This window comes from Didymosphaeria variabile (assembly GCF_027946475.1).
Source record: "Didymosphaeria variabile strain IMI 356815 chromosome Unknown scaffold_3, whole genome shotgun sequence".
NCBI classification, from domain to species: domain Eukaryota; kingdom Fungi; phylum Ascomycota; class Dothideomycetes; order Pleosporales; family Didymosphaeriaceae; genus Didymosphaeria; species Didymosphaeria variabile.
This window is the reverse complement of record NW_026611622.1, coordinates 2296802-2311515: the sequence shown is the minus strand read 5'-3', so window position 1 is coordinate 2311515 and position 14714 is coordinate 2296802. Positions and strand designations below refer to the sequence as shown.

The window sequence follows — 14714 nt, the reverse complement described above, 5'->3', positions numbered from 1 at the left end:
CAATGGCGCACCTTTCATTTAATGCAGTTTTCAGCTAAGGCTGCACTTTAGCGAACAATGATGGGGAACCCGAATTAGAACATTGCTGAAATGCATGCACAACGAGCTGATAATGGATTCATGTAGCTTTTGATTGTAGGTTATATGCAAATGATAGCAAGAAGATTCGTGTTTCCCAACATTTTACCCAAACATGACGCTCAACGTCACATGCTCTCTCTACTCGGTGTCTACAGCTACCCTACCAGCGACGAGCGCGATGAGCGCTGCGCCAACACCAGATCCATCTTTGGCGATACCAATTCTGATGCGCTTCTCGCCCTTCGCGCCAATGCTTTCTATCTCGCGCAAAGCTTCGCGGATGTGGTCTTCAAAGTTGGGGTAAAATTCTACGAGCGAGCCGTCGACACCAACGTCGATGACGTCCTCTTCAGCAAGGTCTGCGTCGCCTCGCGGAGGGTCTATACCTGTCTTTTGCTCCGTTGTTGCTGTGCCCTTGGTAGCGTCTAGTCTGCCCGTGTTGATAACGATGCCTGCAATGGCAACAGCTGCGAGGCGCGCTGCGCGACGGCCAATGGCTGCTGCAATAGCCCTGACGGCTTCTGCGTCCTCGGCGCTCACGGCGGTGATACCGTAGTCCTTATCCAGGGTTTGCCTGACCATCCTGTAGCCAGGGCTGGTGTCTCCAGCGCAAATGCTGAGGAAACTGGTATCAATACCCCACTGTTTGTATATCGGTGAATTGTCGTAGATCTGAGTGGTGCTGTGGATGTCGTTCTGCGCCGAGTTCTCGTCGCGGAACAGCGGGAAGGTGGGATCCTTGAGGAGGCCGATGATAGCGAGACGCAAGATCTCCCCGAGGAACATGCCAGACACACGCTTCTCGAACATTTGTATGCCGGGGTTCACAGACTTCTCATCGAGCTCGATGTCGTAGGGAGTGTTAGGGAGGGTGCGTAGCGAGTTGTCGAACGAACCCCACTCGGTATTGACAATCATCTCGCCCGTCGATTTGTCGTAGTCGCCCGAGTCCTTGCTCTTTGTGAGCTTGGTGACCTTGTCGAGCTTCTCTACGTATGCACCGTTTGTGCCAGTGCCGAAGATGGCGCCCAGCAGCGTACCCGTCTTTCCGGGAGAGGTGTAGGAGCGAGCCATGAGCGTTCCGACGGTATCGTTCACGAGAGCGGCGACACGGACGGGAAGGCCTAGTGCGTCGATCTCGGACTGGAGCAGGGCGCATACGTCTTTGCCTACAGCGTCAGCAATATCAAAACCCTTTGTCCAGCGCATGAGGAGGCCCTTGTTGATGCCAATTTGGTTCACAGGGAACGAGAAGGTGAAGCCCAGGTTGAAGATCTCCTCCTCCTTGACAGCGCCGCCAGTGTCTCTGCGCCTGATATGGCCAGTGTAGTGCTCCTCATGGTGAGTCTTGAGGAAATTCTCAATCTGCTTGGCCAGGAAAGAAAAGAGCTCCTTGGAGGTCTTGGCGACCATAAGCTCCTTTGGTATGGCGACCTTGCTCTGGGTGAGCGAGAAGGTGGTGTTGCCGTGCAATTGGATGGAGCACACACGAAAATTGGTGCCCCCGAGGTCAACAGCCATGTAGAGGCCCTGTGGTGCATCAGTGGTGCCATTGTGTGTTTGTCGTGTGTTGCGGTGGTCGCACCTGCTCGGTGCCGTTGGGGACGGCAGTGACGTAAGTGGGGATCTGGCTCAACTCTGTGCCTTCGTGCAGCAACCCCTCGTCTATGAGCAGTCAGTGGCTGCTCGCCGTGTCGTGTGTTGTAGCACGCACCCATCTCCCGTATGAACTCGTGGACGGCCTTGTTGACGGCATCGGAGCCGAAGTTGAACTCGTCCGCGACGCGCTTTGCCTGCTCGGCCAAGGCCATGCTGCGCGCTGTGTTCCTGTTGATTCTCTTGTTGAATGTGCCGGCGGGCTTGACGCGATGCGAGGGCCTCGGACAGACGGGCGGTTCTCTGGAAAGCGGGTGTTCGCGTGGAGAGAATGCGGACGAGGCGCTGTCCCAATTGTCCTTTGTGGTGAGGCGTAGGAGCTCGTGCGGCAGACGCGGGGCTAGGAACTGCAAAACGAGCACTAGCACGACGACCAGGGCACCGAAGACGTGGTGGGTCGATGGCGAGAAATTTGCACGCACGGCGTCTGCTCGCGGACTTGGGCTCTTGTCGCTGCGCGCTGCGCTTGGGTCGGCGGCTGGAGGGCGTCGCATGAGAGCTGTTGGAGGCTGTTGAGGGGCCGGGGGCGCGTTGCTCTGGTTGGACCAATGCCGGCTCTGGCCAAGGGAGCGATGCGGGCGGCTTCAATCGCATCGTTGCCATGAGGCAGCCTGCCTCGTCGCATCTGAAGGGGGCGGCTCCCTAGCGCCACGAGAATGGCAATGGAAACGAGACGGCTTGCCTCTCCGAGAACAGAGCGCAAACATCGCGACCCCGGAAACTACCAGACCGCGATCCCCGCATCCTCGGCTACTGTATCTTACGTAGGCGGCTGACTGCCTCATCACTCATCACTCGCATGCGCCAATGCTCGCTCACTGCCTGCTCCGTTGCCTGAGCAGTACTGGTGCATGGTCGTTGCATGTCTCATCGACGACCTCTTCATGCGTATTGTCTTCCGTTGTCTCCCGCTGACCATGTTCCATCTTTCACTCTACTTGACTGCTCCAGACGAGCAGGAACTTGTCCCAACCTAGTGCGGACAAGTGTGTGGTTGCTATGCGCATCCATCTATCCCGGCTAAATTGCAGAGGCCCGCAGCGACAGACCCGTGCAAGCCCATACTGTATACTACATCGATACTTTCTAGATAAGACCCAAAGCTTCGACGACCAGCACCATCGGCAGTTCACCAGACAGTACACATCCATAGGGCACCACACTCGGAGAGCAGCTGGAGAGATAAATGACCATGCAGATCGTATCCTCAGCCGCCATACCATGCGTCTCGACATACCAGAGGGTCGAGATTATCCTCCCGCAGCAGCAATCAAAGCCATGCGTTGACTACGGATCGCAGAGAGTGCTCAATAAAGGCGAGGGTCATCCTCAATTGTCATTCTTCTCCAAACCCCATTTTGCCTCTCACCAGTCCAGCTAATTACCATACCCCACCACAATGCATTGGACTTCACTCGCTACTCTGGCCTTCGTTGCGCCCTCAAATGCGCTGATCCGCTTCGGATGCTCGCAGCTCGTAGTAGACAGACTAGACCCACTGGTCAACCCTGGGATGGAACCATCCCCTCACCTCCATCAAATAATCGGAGGCAACTCGTTCAACACCTCCATGTACAAAGAGGATCATGATCTCGCCAAGCTATCGACTTGCACTTCTTGTCAACCTTCAGGTACGACGCTCAGGTCAACTGAAGCTTGGTCGTACTAACGATCGACAGAGGATTTCAGCAACTACTGGACTGCCTCGCTCTTCTTTCGCGCCCGCAATGGTACATATAAGCGAGTACCACAGAAGGGCAATGTTGGGTTCGAAGGCCAGCGGGGAGGGATGACGGTCTACTATATGCAGGCTTCACTTGGGGTGAGCAAACCTTTAGACCATGTCCCTTTCAGAGATGTATTGACCATGGCTTCTAATGCAGGACTACCAACAAAAGGCAAAAGTCAAAGCCTTTCAGCCGGTTGGTTTGGACATGATAGTTGCCCAGCAATGACTGATTGAACATAGGGCTTCCGCATGCTCATCGGTTCTCCCACGGCTTCAACCAAGCCCGAAGCAGACAGATACCCCCAACTCACGTACACATGCCTTCAAGACATGAACACGCGCTATCCCGAAACAAAAGACTTTCCCTCAAAGCCCTGCCCCGCAGGCATAATGGTGAACCTGCGCTTCCCGACGTAAATTACCCCCCGCCCCTTTCCTCTTCCCAGCGCACATTAGCTAAACTTAGGAAGCTGCTGGAACGGCGTCGATCTCGACAGTCCCGACCACATCTCCCACATGTCCTACCCGGCGAATGGTACTTTTGAAAGCCAAGGCCCGTGTCCAGCATCGCATCCCGTACGCGTGGCGCAGGTGATGTATGAGGTGATTTTCGAGACGAAGGCGTTTAACAAGAAGACTGATTGGCCTGCTGAAGGCTCACAACCTTTCGTATGGTCGTTTGGAGACACGTAAGTGCGCCCTCATAGTGATCAAGTGGGAGAGGGGAAGCGAATACTGGGTGCTAACGAAGTACAGGACTGGCTTTGGCAATCATGGCGATTATGTATTCGGCTGGAAGGACGACTCGCTGCAGAATATTCTGGATGAGGAGTGTTATGTGCAGTGTAAGACGATGAAGACGCAGAGTATTGAGGAGATGAACAAGTGTAGTGTGTCGAGGAAGGTGAATGAGAATGTTGGGGATGATGACTGTGAGTTGGTGCAGGTGAAGAGACGTGAGGCTGCTAATGATTCGTAGGGATCGAGGCTATTCCGGGGCAGAAGACGCCGATGGCTCAAGAGTGATGCTAAGATGCATGATACGGTACGAGAGCTATTGTAGCTGGGTGTGCATGGTTAATGAGTCAAGGATTTCTGAATAGCCAAATAGGCTTTCTCATTTCTTGTCATTGTGATCGAAGACGTCAGGGCACGGCTAACTATTATCATCCTCAACTCTGATCGACATTAGCGTCCGACTCAGACAGTCAGCCCATCGTCAAAACATGCTTATTCCCTCCGTCTTATCCCACTCCAAACGAAGCCTTCATGTATAAGCCCGCGCTTTCCGTTTTCTCGTCCCCTCTACACGCTACTTCGCATCGCTTTACACAAAGCAAGCGACTGAAACCCAGGTGCGTGGCACTCATGTCTTTATTTCCAAAACCTTCTAGGCCTGGCTCATGTCTGTCCTCGCATCCTCTTCTAACTCTACGGTCCTTGTCCTTTCAGCTTTACGAAACCACCCAAGGTCCTTTGCATAGCGAATCCACGTCAGGGAAGGACGTCGCCTCCTTCGGCATCTAGTGACGCTGTGTAAATGTAGGTACAGTAACGAAAGACGAGGAAATAGTACCAAGATGTTCTTGTCGGATGACTAGCGGCCTGATGAAGCTTGAGCTAGATGTATTTGCTGACTAGGGGGAGCCCGAGGTACATGGGATGGATGAAGTGCGTGATCGGGTGCGCGTCTCCAGAGTAGATGGTACCGAGTTGAGCGACGGTCTCGAATCAGCGCGAAGTCTCAAGCCAGCTGCAACTTTGTGGGAATCAACAGCGTCCGCTTGTTTATTTTCCCGAAGGGTACGGTGTAGCTCATCAGCATTGAGAAGCTCCGCGCCAGGGTGCCGCTTTGATCTAGACAAGCTCATATTGCCAACCAGACTGGCAGTGGGCTCGGGTATATGGAGAAGTGTATTTCTAGAGAGCACTTTTACCTGACCACCATCGGCATAGTCTGCATCCCCGTGTTTGTGGCGTCTAGCGAAGTGTCGAAGTCGTGGCCATTTTCGGCCCAAACCGATTTGCAGCAGGCCGCTTCGCATGACCAGAAGGCGAGGCATCCCAACGAGTTACGCTACTTCAATCAGAAGATAAGTGTTCTTTAGCGTGCACGCAATGGAGCCAGGGCTCTGCGTGACCATGCTGTCCGACGATCTTGAGGCAGTTCGTGATCCACAATTCTCCATTGGAAGAGTCCGTGATGATGTAGTCCTCGTACCAGAAGACAGCTCGTTCTCGTCACGGCGAGATAGGCCAGCAGCTGTGCGGTGGGTTGCTTGAGCCTCAAAGGAGGCTTCTTCTTCTTCTGAGGTTGTCGTTGCGATACTCCTACCGCTGTGCTTTAGAAATGGTGTAGGGCGATGAACACTGCCCTTTGACTTTGTCTTCCTGGTTATCCCCATCATGGCAGCTACCCCAATCGTCTGCTCCCCCTCCCAAGAGTTCATCGGCAACGACGGTCAATGGTACTCGTTCGTAATTCGCGGGTTATGGGTACACCGCTGGTGCTTCTTGCAGTAAGTACCCTCATGTTCCGACAAGCGGGCTGGAGTAGGGTGATGGTTGATATGGAACAGGAGACGACAGGCTTTGGCGAGTCTAAACCTCGGAGGCTACGACGTGTTGAAGTTTGTGGATGATAATGTTACATTTGGCTTCGACCCGAACGACGAAAAGCCGTTCAGCTTGAACATCCAAAGCATATTGGGGCAAAACACGTCGTTCAACGGGAGTACGCCTGGAAAGATACCTTCCGTGATGAATGCTGAATGAGAGGGGGCATTAGTCTTCGAATCAGCCTTCCACCTAACCTACGACAACGCCACAGATTTGTATCTCGTCAACTCACTGTGCTCACACAGTTCCAATCCAAGAACCCCAGCAAGACCATCGGCTTCGGCAAACCCGCCGACCCAGCCGAAAGGGTGAACATCGTGCTGCGATACATACAGTGCATTTGATCTGCAAGCTTCTCAACCCATTTACCCCAACGCGACAGATTATTTTCCGATAAGAAGGGCGCAAAACGAGTCCATGTATACATTTGGGAGGACGCTCATGCAAGATTCGAATTTGAAGGTGGATTATGAGAGGGGCAATTTCTCGTAGCACCAGACGCTCTTAAAACGTGAAGCAGGAGATAATGCCGTCGTTTAGCCCCACAGAATCGGTCCTGATAGCTGAGGCACATAGAGGACAACGGGTGAATGCTGGTGCAGTAGCGGGTATTGTCGTTGGAGATGCAGCGGCGTTGTTGCTGCTCGTCCTTCTTGGTCTGTGGATAATCAAATGGCGATTCGACCGACATGCGGATGAAGAGCGAACGGTCGAGAAAGCTCATCTAGAGGGTGAGCTACCGAACAGTGCGCGACACGAGAAAGATGGCCCAGCAGTATCTGAGGCAGATGAAATTGGGCTCGTGGAGCTGCATTACCAGGATTTGAGACTGAACGTCAACGTGGATAAAAGCTATGAGCTAAGCGGCTACGGATTAACACCTGTGAGAATCACAATTTCGCCATCTGATGCTCAGGGCCCTCCGTGGTTAGATGCAACGACTGAACGCTCCTCTCATGCTCGAATTACGAGCATTGAAGATCAGGAGGCTGGTCCAATAGAAACAAGAACGCTTTCGTTCGATAGCCAAGTGTCCACGTGGATTCAGAGACCCCACTTCATGGTCGAATGGTTCGCCTAGTTTGAGAGCTCTATACACACCAGGTTTATGGTCTTTCACAGCAACAACGACACTGTGAGCAAGTTGCTCTTCGATATCTTCGAGGGTGTTGATTTTCATCGATCTTGCACCATATCAGCTTTCTTCGGCATCCTCGTCCTCATCTTCATGTGCGGCAGCCCACGGACTTCGTCTACGCAGAGACTCTCCATGTTTCGATAAGATGAAAGGGATCGGCGCCATAAACAGCGACATGGCCGCTAATATCAGGCAAGCGTTTTTGTTCCCCACCTTGACGAACAGCAGCCGGCCAAACAATGGGAATCCAGCGCCTGCGATATTGCGTACCAGACCGATGCCTGCCAATGCAGAAGCCGAGTACGTCTTATACGCATCCTCGGTATACGTCAATGTCATTAAGATAAGCGTATAGAATGACCAGCCCCAGAAGGCCGAAGCTGTGATCGAAACGAGCGGATGAATGGATGGGTTGGCTGTAAAAGAGAAGACAAGCAGTGATGTTGGGAGTACAATGGCAGCTGGGATGGCTAGATAGACGCGTGCCTCGGGAACATCGTGCTGGCCGGCAAGGACTACCCGGCGTTGGTAATAGCGCTCTTGATAGATGTTGGTAACCAGGCCAGCTGTGACGCCGAGAACGATGCCTAAGAACGCAATGCCAATCTCAACAGTGTCGTAGCCATATCCATCCGGCCCGAAGATGAGGTGGAAAACGCCGTTGAAGAGAAAGGATAAACCGTAGAGGTACCCGTTATATAGCGCTCCGAATTGTACGATGGCTTCTGTAATAAGGAATCGAAAGGGTCGTATCAGCGCTGTGCCAAACAGTAGCATAGGATCTCGCTGCTTCAATTCATCGGGGACATCAACGCTCTCACTGCCAGATGTCTTACGTGCCGCCTGTGCTCTTCGAGCCAGCAATACGCTATGTCGTGTTTCACCGAGAGCGTAAAGAGCCGCGACGAGGATGATCCAGAAGGATAGGCAGATAAGAAACATGATGCGAAACACTGAGTGCCACGACCGTCCCTGTGCAATGACTGAGAAGAGCACAAATCCCGTGGGTGAACCGCCTGTCGCAGCCCAAAGAAACCAGGACATTGCTGGACCCGTATTGTGATGGTGGAAAAGGTCAGCTATGGTACCGCCAAAGTTACTTATTGTGACGGATGAAAAATAGCCGGATAGAACTCGCAGTACCAGGAAGGCTCCTAGATTCTCGACAAACGTAGTGCCTAAGAGCAGCAACAAGAAGATGGCATAGGAGACAACGTAGACAGGCCGTCTTCCAAAGTACTCTGAGAGTGGTGCCAGGCTCATAGGTCCAAATGCGAGCCCGAGGACGTACATGCTTAGACCAAGCGTTGCTACCACTGGGGATACATGCATATCACGAGCGAAATCCGATGCCGCAGGTGAAAAGCCAGACGCGCCCCAAGAAACACTCAGGTCTATCGGAATGATGGCGGCAACCATGAGCCATTTGCGTGTTGGACTCCAGTTTCGCGGATCGTCTTTGTCGTGAGGAGCGAAGGCTACGACAGCCTCACTATCAGTAGTGTCCACCAGTAAGCGCTCATGCTCCGCGGTTTCTTCTTCTGGTTCGTGTTCGTGCAAGTCATGGCTCATTGTTGAAACGAAACAGAAAAACGCGCAGAATGCCGAATAAGGGGCATTCGGTATGCACAAAAGAGCGCGGAGTTGTGGAGGTGGACTGGAGGTGCGGGAGCGGCTGACGCGCGACGATAAGCGGCGCGCGTCACCTGCTACCAGCCTCGAGAGTGGGGGTGGACACGAAACCTCGCCAGATCGTCACTTCCTCACGTGCACATTTCATCTTCGGATGGCTTGCAGCATGAACTGGTTTGCTGTGTAGACGTAGTTGCAATCCCTGTGGTCTCAACACGCCTTCACCAGCACGATTCAAGACGCCAATTTCGCGCGAGAAGAGAACGTTGTTTTGTGTCCATCCGCCAACCACTATGTATGCTCTTTCCTCAGAATCTGTTCCACCCATCCTGCAACAAATCTTCACACGCTCAATGCCCGAACGCTCTTTTCCATCCTCCAAAATAGTACAGTTCTGTCCATCGAGACTCGGGTCCACCCTCCCATCGAGAGAACAATGTGCATGTATAGAGAGAAAAAAGCCGAACCCAAAGCTCCAGTGCCACCGTTGGGAGATAGCCCATGCAAAAGAATTAGCGGGCGTCCAGTCTGCCATTGCGGAAAAAGCAAAGACGACATCACCCATGAGAACTTCTACAATATGTACTTGGTGAAACCACATAAAGAACGAACAAAAGAAAAGAAAGGAAAGACCTTGCGCTAAGGTCAGCCTGTACGTGTACGTGTAAACGTGTCCTCCCTGGAATCCAACTCTAATATTTCGTCATTAAGATACCCTCCCCGCTCGGCCTTGCCCCTCAGCCTCTGGCAGCTCCATGTTGGAAGATGGCAAACGGGCCGCCGCGCTGTCAGGCAAGTCCGGTGTGTGCATTCGTAGTAGTAAACAAGGACTGCAAGGCCTTGTGAGGAAGGATGATAGCCGTCAACAGCGTGATGGAAAACCCAAGAATGATATGTCCGTGGCAGCACCGCCAGCTTTCAAACCAGTAGATGGTTTCGTCAATGTGTCGCCGAATCGAAAACAGTGGTGATGCAAACTCCAAACATACTCCAAGCCGATGCGAAATGAAACAGATCTCTATTAACGGACGCCGAGAGGCGGGCGGGGGCCTAGGCTACTCTGACTGCTGTGCGCAGAGTTCTCCGAATCTAGTTGGGTGCTACCGCTCCCAGCGCTGGCGCTTGCAGAACCTGTCAGACTGCGAACTTGCGGACGGGGCTTGGGCGGGTAAAGGTTTTGGCTCACCCCAGCGTATTGCTCCACTTGATGCGGTGCTACTGCGTTGCCGTGGCCGGGAGGGTGTCGGGGTATTGGTTGTCTCATACCTGGAGGAGACGGACGGCCATTGGGCGGCATTCCGTTAGTCGGCATCCCATTTGGGGCATAACCGTTCGGCGGTGACGGGCGTCCCATCGGTCTCGGGCCGGGACTGAGCGGGTTGCCAGGAGACTGGCTTGTCCGACGGCTCATCGGAGGGTAGGCGCCGTAGCTGCCGCCCTGTTGAAGTTCGTCAAGTCGGGCTGCCGTTAGTGAATTCGTTCGCGATTGAGCTCCCATCGCGCCCCTATCAACATCGCCGTATCGGTTGGACGAGTATCCCATGAGCGGGTTGTTCATGATTGAGTCGTGTAGGCCGGGAACGTCAGCCATCATCCGTGTGCTGGTTCGGTTCTTGTTCATGCCAGGGCGAGCAAAGGGATTGCGAGATCGTCCTCCGCTAGCAGGCCCCATACCAGCCATCTCAGGGTTCTTCCGAATTTGACTCGCACTAGGAACCTTTCGGTTTCGTTTTGAGGTGACGCTCATCATGTCAAAGTTGTCGGGATCGATCATCGGACCGGGCCCACGGGAGGCCATCGGATCGAAGAAATCGTCCTCGTCCTCGTCTTCATCAAACCCGCCCATATGGGACGGAGGTGGTGGTGGACCACGACGTGGACCACGGCGCATGTTCATTTCCTGTTCTCTCAACTGGAGCTCCTTCTGTCGCAGCATGAGCTCTCTCTCGCGCAGAGCAAGGTCGTTGGAAGATGAAGGTCCATTCAACCCGTTCTCGTACCCAGCACCGGAAGCGCCCTCGTCCGCCACGTTGTCGTAAAGCATCAAGTGACTAAATTCTTCCAAGTCGTTACCTTCGAAAGAAGGTCGTCGCTGGCCATTGGGCATTCCGTTCATCTGCCTAGGCGGGTAGCCATTGGCTGGACCGGAGGGAGGCCCTCTGCGCATCATTGGCGGCGCACCAGTCATAGAAGGAGCTCGACTTCCAGGACGTGGGCCACCTTTCATCGGACCGTTACCGTTCATCATTGGTCCCGGGGGTCCTCGAGGCAACGGTGCAGAAGAGAGTCTAGGAGGTGGCATGCGTTGGTCGCCGTTGGTAGGCGAAGGAGCAGGAGCTGCGGCGGGTCTCGTGCGGTTCACGATGTTGATGTGATGGAGGGTGGCGTACAGTGTTTCTATGCGGGGAACGGAAACTTGAGTCTCTTGCGCAAGCTTCAATGGTGAGCCGAGATAAGTCTCGATTTCCATCGGGCGCTTGGCTTCGAAATCCATGTACATGGTGCTGTTAGTGCTGCCTGTTTGTACCATCTGCTGGACTGTAGATTCCCGGTAGTCAGCCGGGAATGTGCATCCCTGAGCCTTAGCAAGCGCAAGTAGTTCGTCGATGACACCGGTTACGAGCGGACGCACGCCGACCTTTTCCAGCAACTCCCCGTGGTTGGGGGTCTCGAAGAGCACACTGGCGGGGTGGAAAGCTATGGCGCTGTGTACCACTATTAGCGAAGTGTCAATGTGTCAGATGGTCGGGCGTGTAACGTACCCAATCATGCGCTCAAACTGTTGCTGGCGAATGTTGGGCGACACCTTGCAGTCCACCTGGCCAGAACTGAGCGTCATGGCCAAGGCTTCGGCCATATCCGATTGAATCTGCGGCGGAATCGAAGGGTTCTTGTTGGCAGGACCGACCCAAATATCAGTCGCACCCTTGTGCTCAAATTCGCTGGCCCCAATTTGTGAGATTTCTGCTCCAGACACCAGTGACAGGACCACATTGGTTGGGAACCGCTGCTCCAGGTAAGACTCGACGCCGAGGCTGTTTGTGGTGTTCATAAGGATACACGTGTGTTGAGGCGATACGACGGATTCGATGATGTTTGCGATATCGTATACGTCGGGGAGTGCTTTTACGCAGAGCAGGACATAGTCGAATGGCTGTTTGGAAGAATGTGCAGCATCTTCGGGGGTTCGCACGACTGGAGTGCATTAGTAACGCCGTCGACGAGATCACGGTATGGGTAAATACCTGAATATGGCTTGAAGCGCTCGTTGCCGTAAAGCGCAGATCTGGAGCTGGGTTAGCTTTTTTGGTATTCGGATGATGTCCATCGACATACTTAAATGATATGCCGTACTGAGCGACGCTCTCAAAGCCGGACTTCCAGACGAGGGTGACGTCGCAAGCATTGGTTGCTTGCAGACGCCATGAGAGGAACGCCGAAACGGCATTACCGCCAACTAGGTAGGGTCAGCTGGAATTCAAAAGCTAGCCGGGGCGAGCCGGTGTGCTTTGTCGAGGGGGTTGGTCGAGACGTCTTTGTTCAAAAAGTCGTCACAATGCGGACGAGTGGCACGAGCACGCCCATTGGAAGGTGCGTGGGCACGGCGGTACGCACCTGAGAGAATCCGCAGACGAGGAACAGCGGGCGCCATGGCGGAAGGTGATGGATGTCGCGTCGGCGGGCGGAGTGTGCGGCGAGGAGGGAGTGCCAGAAAGTTGGCGATGCCGCGGGAGCAGCGAGTCGGGCGGGACGGGCAACTCTCGATTGCGTATTACTGATTAAGATGGAGCGGCGTTAACGAGCGTGCGGCGATGTTCGAGTCCTCACAGGGGCGTCATGTGCATGGGATAAAGAGGGAACCGGGTCAGAGGGGCGGACGCCAGCGTTGTGTGCTGTGTTTCGCTCGAGAGCAGCGTGTGGGACAGCAACTGCGAGGCGCGACGGTCGGGGCGGCCAAGGGACAGGCGCGGTCGGCACCACTACTGCAACACTGGGAAAGAACGAACGACGGGTGGGTGGGTAGCCAGCAGGGAGACTGTCCGGGCGGTAGCCAAGTTTAAGGGAGCAGGTGGAAGGGCAGCAGGAGGCGGACGGGGGTACCACTGCAGGACTGCAGGCGGAGGGCGGCGGAGCGAGAGCAGCGCGAGCTCTGCTACGGCGTGTTATTAAAGCTTGCTCGCTGCACGCACGCTAGCCGTGCCCTGTCTGCCTTTATCGTCGCAGGAATACATATATCTCATAGGGGCGCGTCGCCCGCCTGCGTCATTGCCGTGCACGCCCGCCCGCTCGCCATTGCTAGCAGACGTGTGCAGCGCAATGCAGTGCACATTCTGCTGGACACGCGAGGCAAGGCGCCCCTCGAACCCGCCTGCTGGGCCTTTTGGGGCCCTTTGGGGCCTTTGATCTGAGAGCAGGCCAGGGCAGGCCAGGACAGCAGCTGCGTGGCCCGTGGAGATCCTCCGCCGCCGACCTCAGTAGTGCCGACCTCTGTCTGATCTGGCGCCCTCTTGCCCCCCGGCACACGACGCGTCTACACAGCACGCCGGGCTTCCGCCCCCCCCTTGCGCAGAACGCACCGGTGTCTACATAGCAGAGCGCCCGCGGCAGCCAATCGCCGCCCGCCCTGCGCGAAGCCCGCCAGCTCAGGTCCTGACGTGGAGGTGCTCTGGCATCGATGTGCTGGTGGAGCCGCCAAGCCCACTAGTCAAGTGCTGGCGGGCGCGTTACCGCGAGGCGCCATTCATCATCGCCAGTGCCCCGTGCATTCGCAATGTCCGCTCCCTGAACCGCTCAACGGCAGCCTGGAATCTGCTCCTCGATGCGCTCTTCTCCCAATAGCCCGCCTGCGTCAGCGCGTCGCTTTGCAATGTGGCGCGCCGCTCTCGCCGTCGGCCGGCTCGCCGCCCCGGCCCCTTTGTTTCTGCCTGCCTCCAACGTCCATCGGCCTGGGAGCCGGCGCGCGCCATGGCAGCTCTGCTAACGTCGTCGTCGTCCCGAGCCAGCAGAGCCGGACGGAAGGCTCTGCTAACGTCGGGTCCGACTAGGGCACGACAGAACCAAGGAAGCATCTCGCCCGCGACTTTTCCCTGAACGAGCTTCTCGTCAAGCCAATCAAGCCCAACCAACCCACGCTGCTATAAGAGACGTCGATTAACAACGCCACTGGTGATTGCAATCTAACGCCTGTGCCTTTTGGAAACGATCATCTGCATTTCGCCATCCGTCCATCTCACCTGTTGTCCCGGCGAGGAAAGCTTGCCAAGCCACGTCCTCTTGCGTCAGCGATGCTGGGAACACAGACACACTACTGGGAAGCTGCACAAAGGCGTTTCAGCATCTGCACCGGTCCTCCCGACCCAAGTTCGTCCCGCCCATTTTGCGACAATCGTGATTGTGACGTTTCACACTTCTCACCATCTGCCCCACACTGTATACTCAAAGGCAGACGCTGCTGTAGTCTCTTCACATCCCTAACCCGCCCTCGCGACAGAACCCCAGAGATTCTTCGTCGACCACGCGGGTGTAGACCTTCAATCAGTTAGCTATCGAGGCAATAGTGGCATGATTTTCGCTCGCGTTCGCTTACGGGCCCCTCCCATCCGATTGGGATGTGCGGCTTAGCCCATTGCTGACTTTTTGACAGCGGCTCCGGGACCAACACCATCCCGATATCTGGGTATCTGTTCCCGATACGGTAGCGTACATGGACGTGTACAAGTACGATTACATGCACTCAACCAGCACATCACTGCAGATCATTATTGCCTATACAGCAGCTTACCGCTACCACTTTCGCCACTCTTCCTCACTGCCATCATGTTGTAGACTGCTATTTCTGTTATATCTTGGGAGCGACTA

General features: G+C 54.9%; 4 protein-coding genes across 4 annotated transcripts; 1 reads left to right on the top strand and 3 right to left on the bottom strand.

Annotated features, from left to right (window-relative positions):
- Window positions 1-219: 219 nt before the first annotated feature.
- Window positions 220-1892, bottom strand: GLK1 (glucokinase; the record flags this gene model as incomplete). Its single annotated transcript, XM_056212907.1, has 3 exons — window positions 220-1611; window positions 1667-1746; window positions 1796-1892. 3 exons carry the CDS (start codon window positions 1890-1892, stop codon window positions 220-222), a joined length of 1569 nt encoding a protein of 522 aa, XP_056073215.1.
- A 1244-nt stretch (window positions 1893-3136) lies between these two features.
- On the top strand, window positions 3137-4492 carry N0V89_004115 (uncharacterized protein; the record flags this gene model as incomplete). The annotated part of the gene is made up of 7 exons (XM_056212906.1): window positions 3137-3368; window positions 3417-3559; window positions 3621-3659; window positions 3707-3879; window positions 3937-4155; window positions 4223-4398; window positions 4446-4492. The coding sequence occupies 7 exons, from the start codon at window positions 3137-3139 to the stop codon at window positions 4490-4492; spliced, it is 1029 nt and encodes a 342-aa protein (XP_056073214.1).
- A 2788-nt stretch (window positions 4493-7280) lies between these two features.
- On the bottom strand, window positions 7281-8795 carry N0V89_004114 (uncharacterized protein; the record flags this gene model as incomplete). The annotated part of the gene is made up of 1 exon (XM_056212905.1): window positions 7281-8795. One exon carries the CDS (start codon window positions 8793-8795, stop codon window positions 7281-7283), a length of 1515 nt encoding a protein of 504 aa, XP_056073213.1.
- A 1081-nt stretch (window positions 8796-9876) lies between these two features.
- N0V89_004113 (uncharacterized protein) lies at window positions 9877-12507 on the bottom strand (the record flags this gene model as incomplete). The annotated part of the gene is made up of 5 exons (XM_056212904.1): window positions 9877-11560; window positions 11618-12050; window positions 12101-12141; window positions 12192-12312; window positions 12471-12507. 5 exons carry the CDS (start codon window positions 12505-12507, stop codon window positions 9877-9879), a joined length of 2316 nt encoding a protein of 771 aa, XP_056073212.1.
- Between the last annotated feature and the right edge of the window lie 2207 nt (window positions 12508-14714).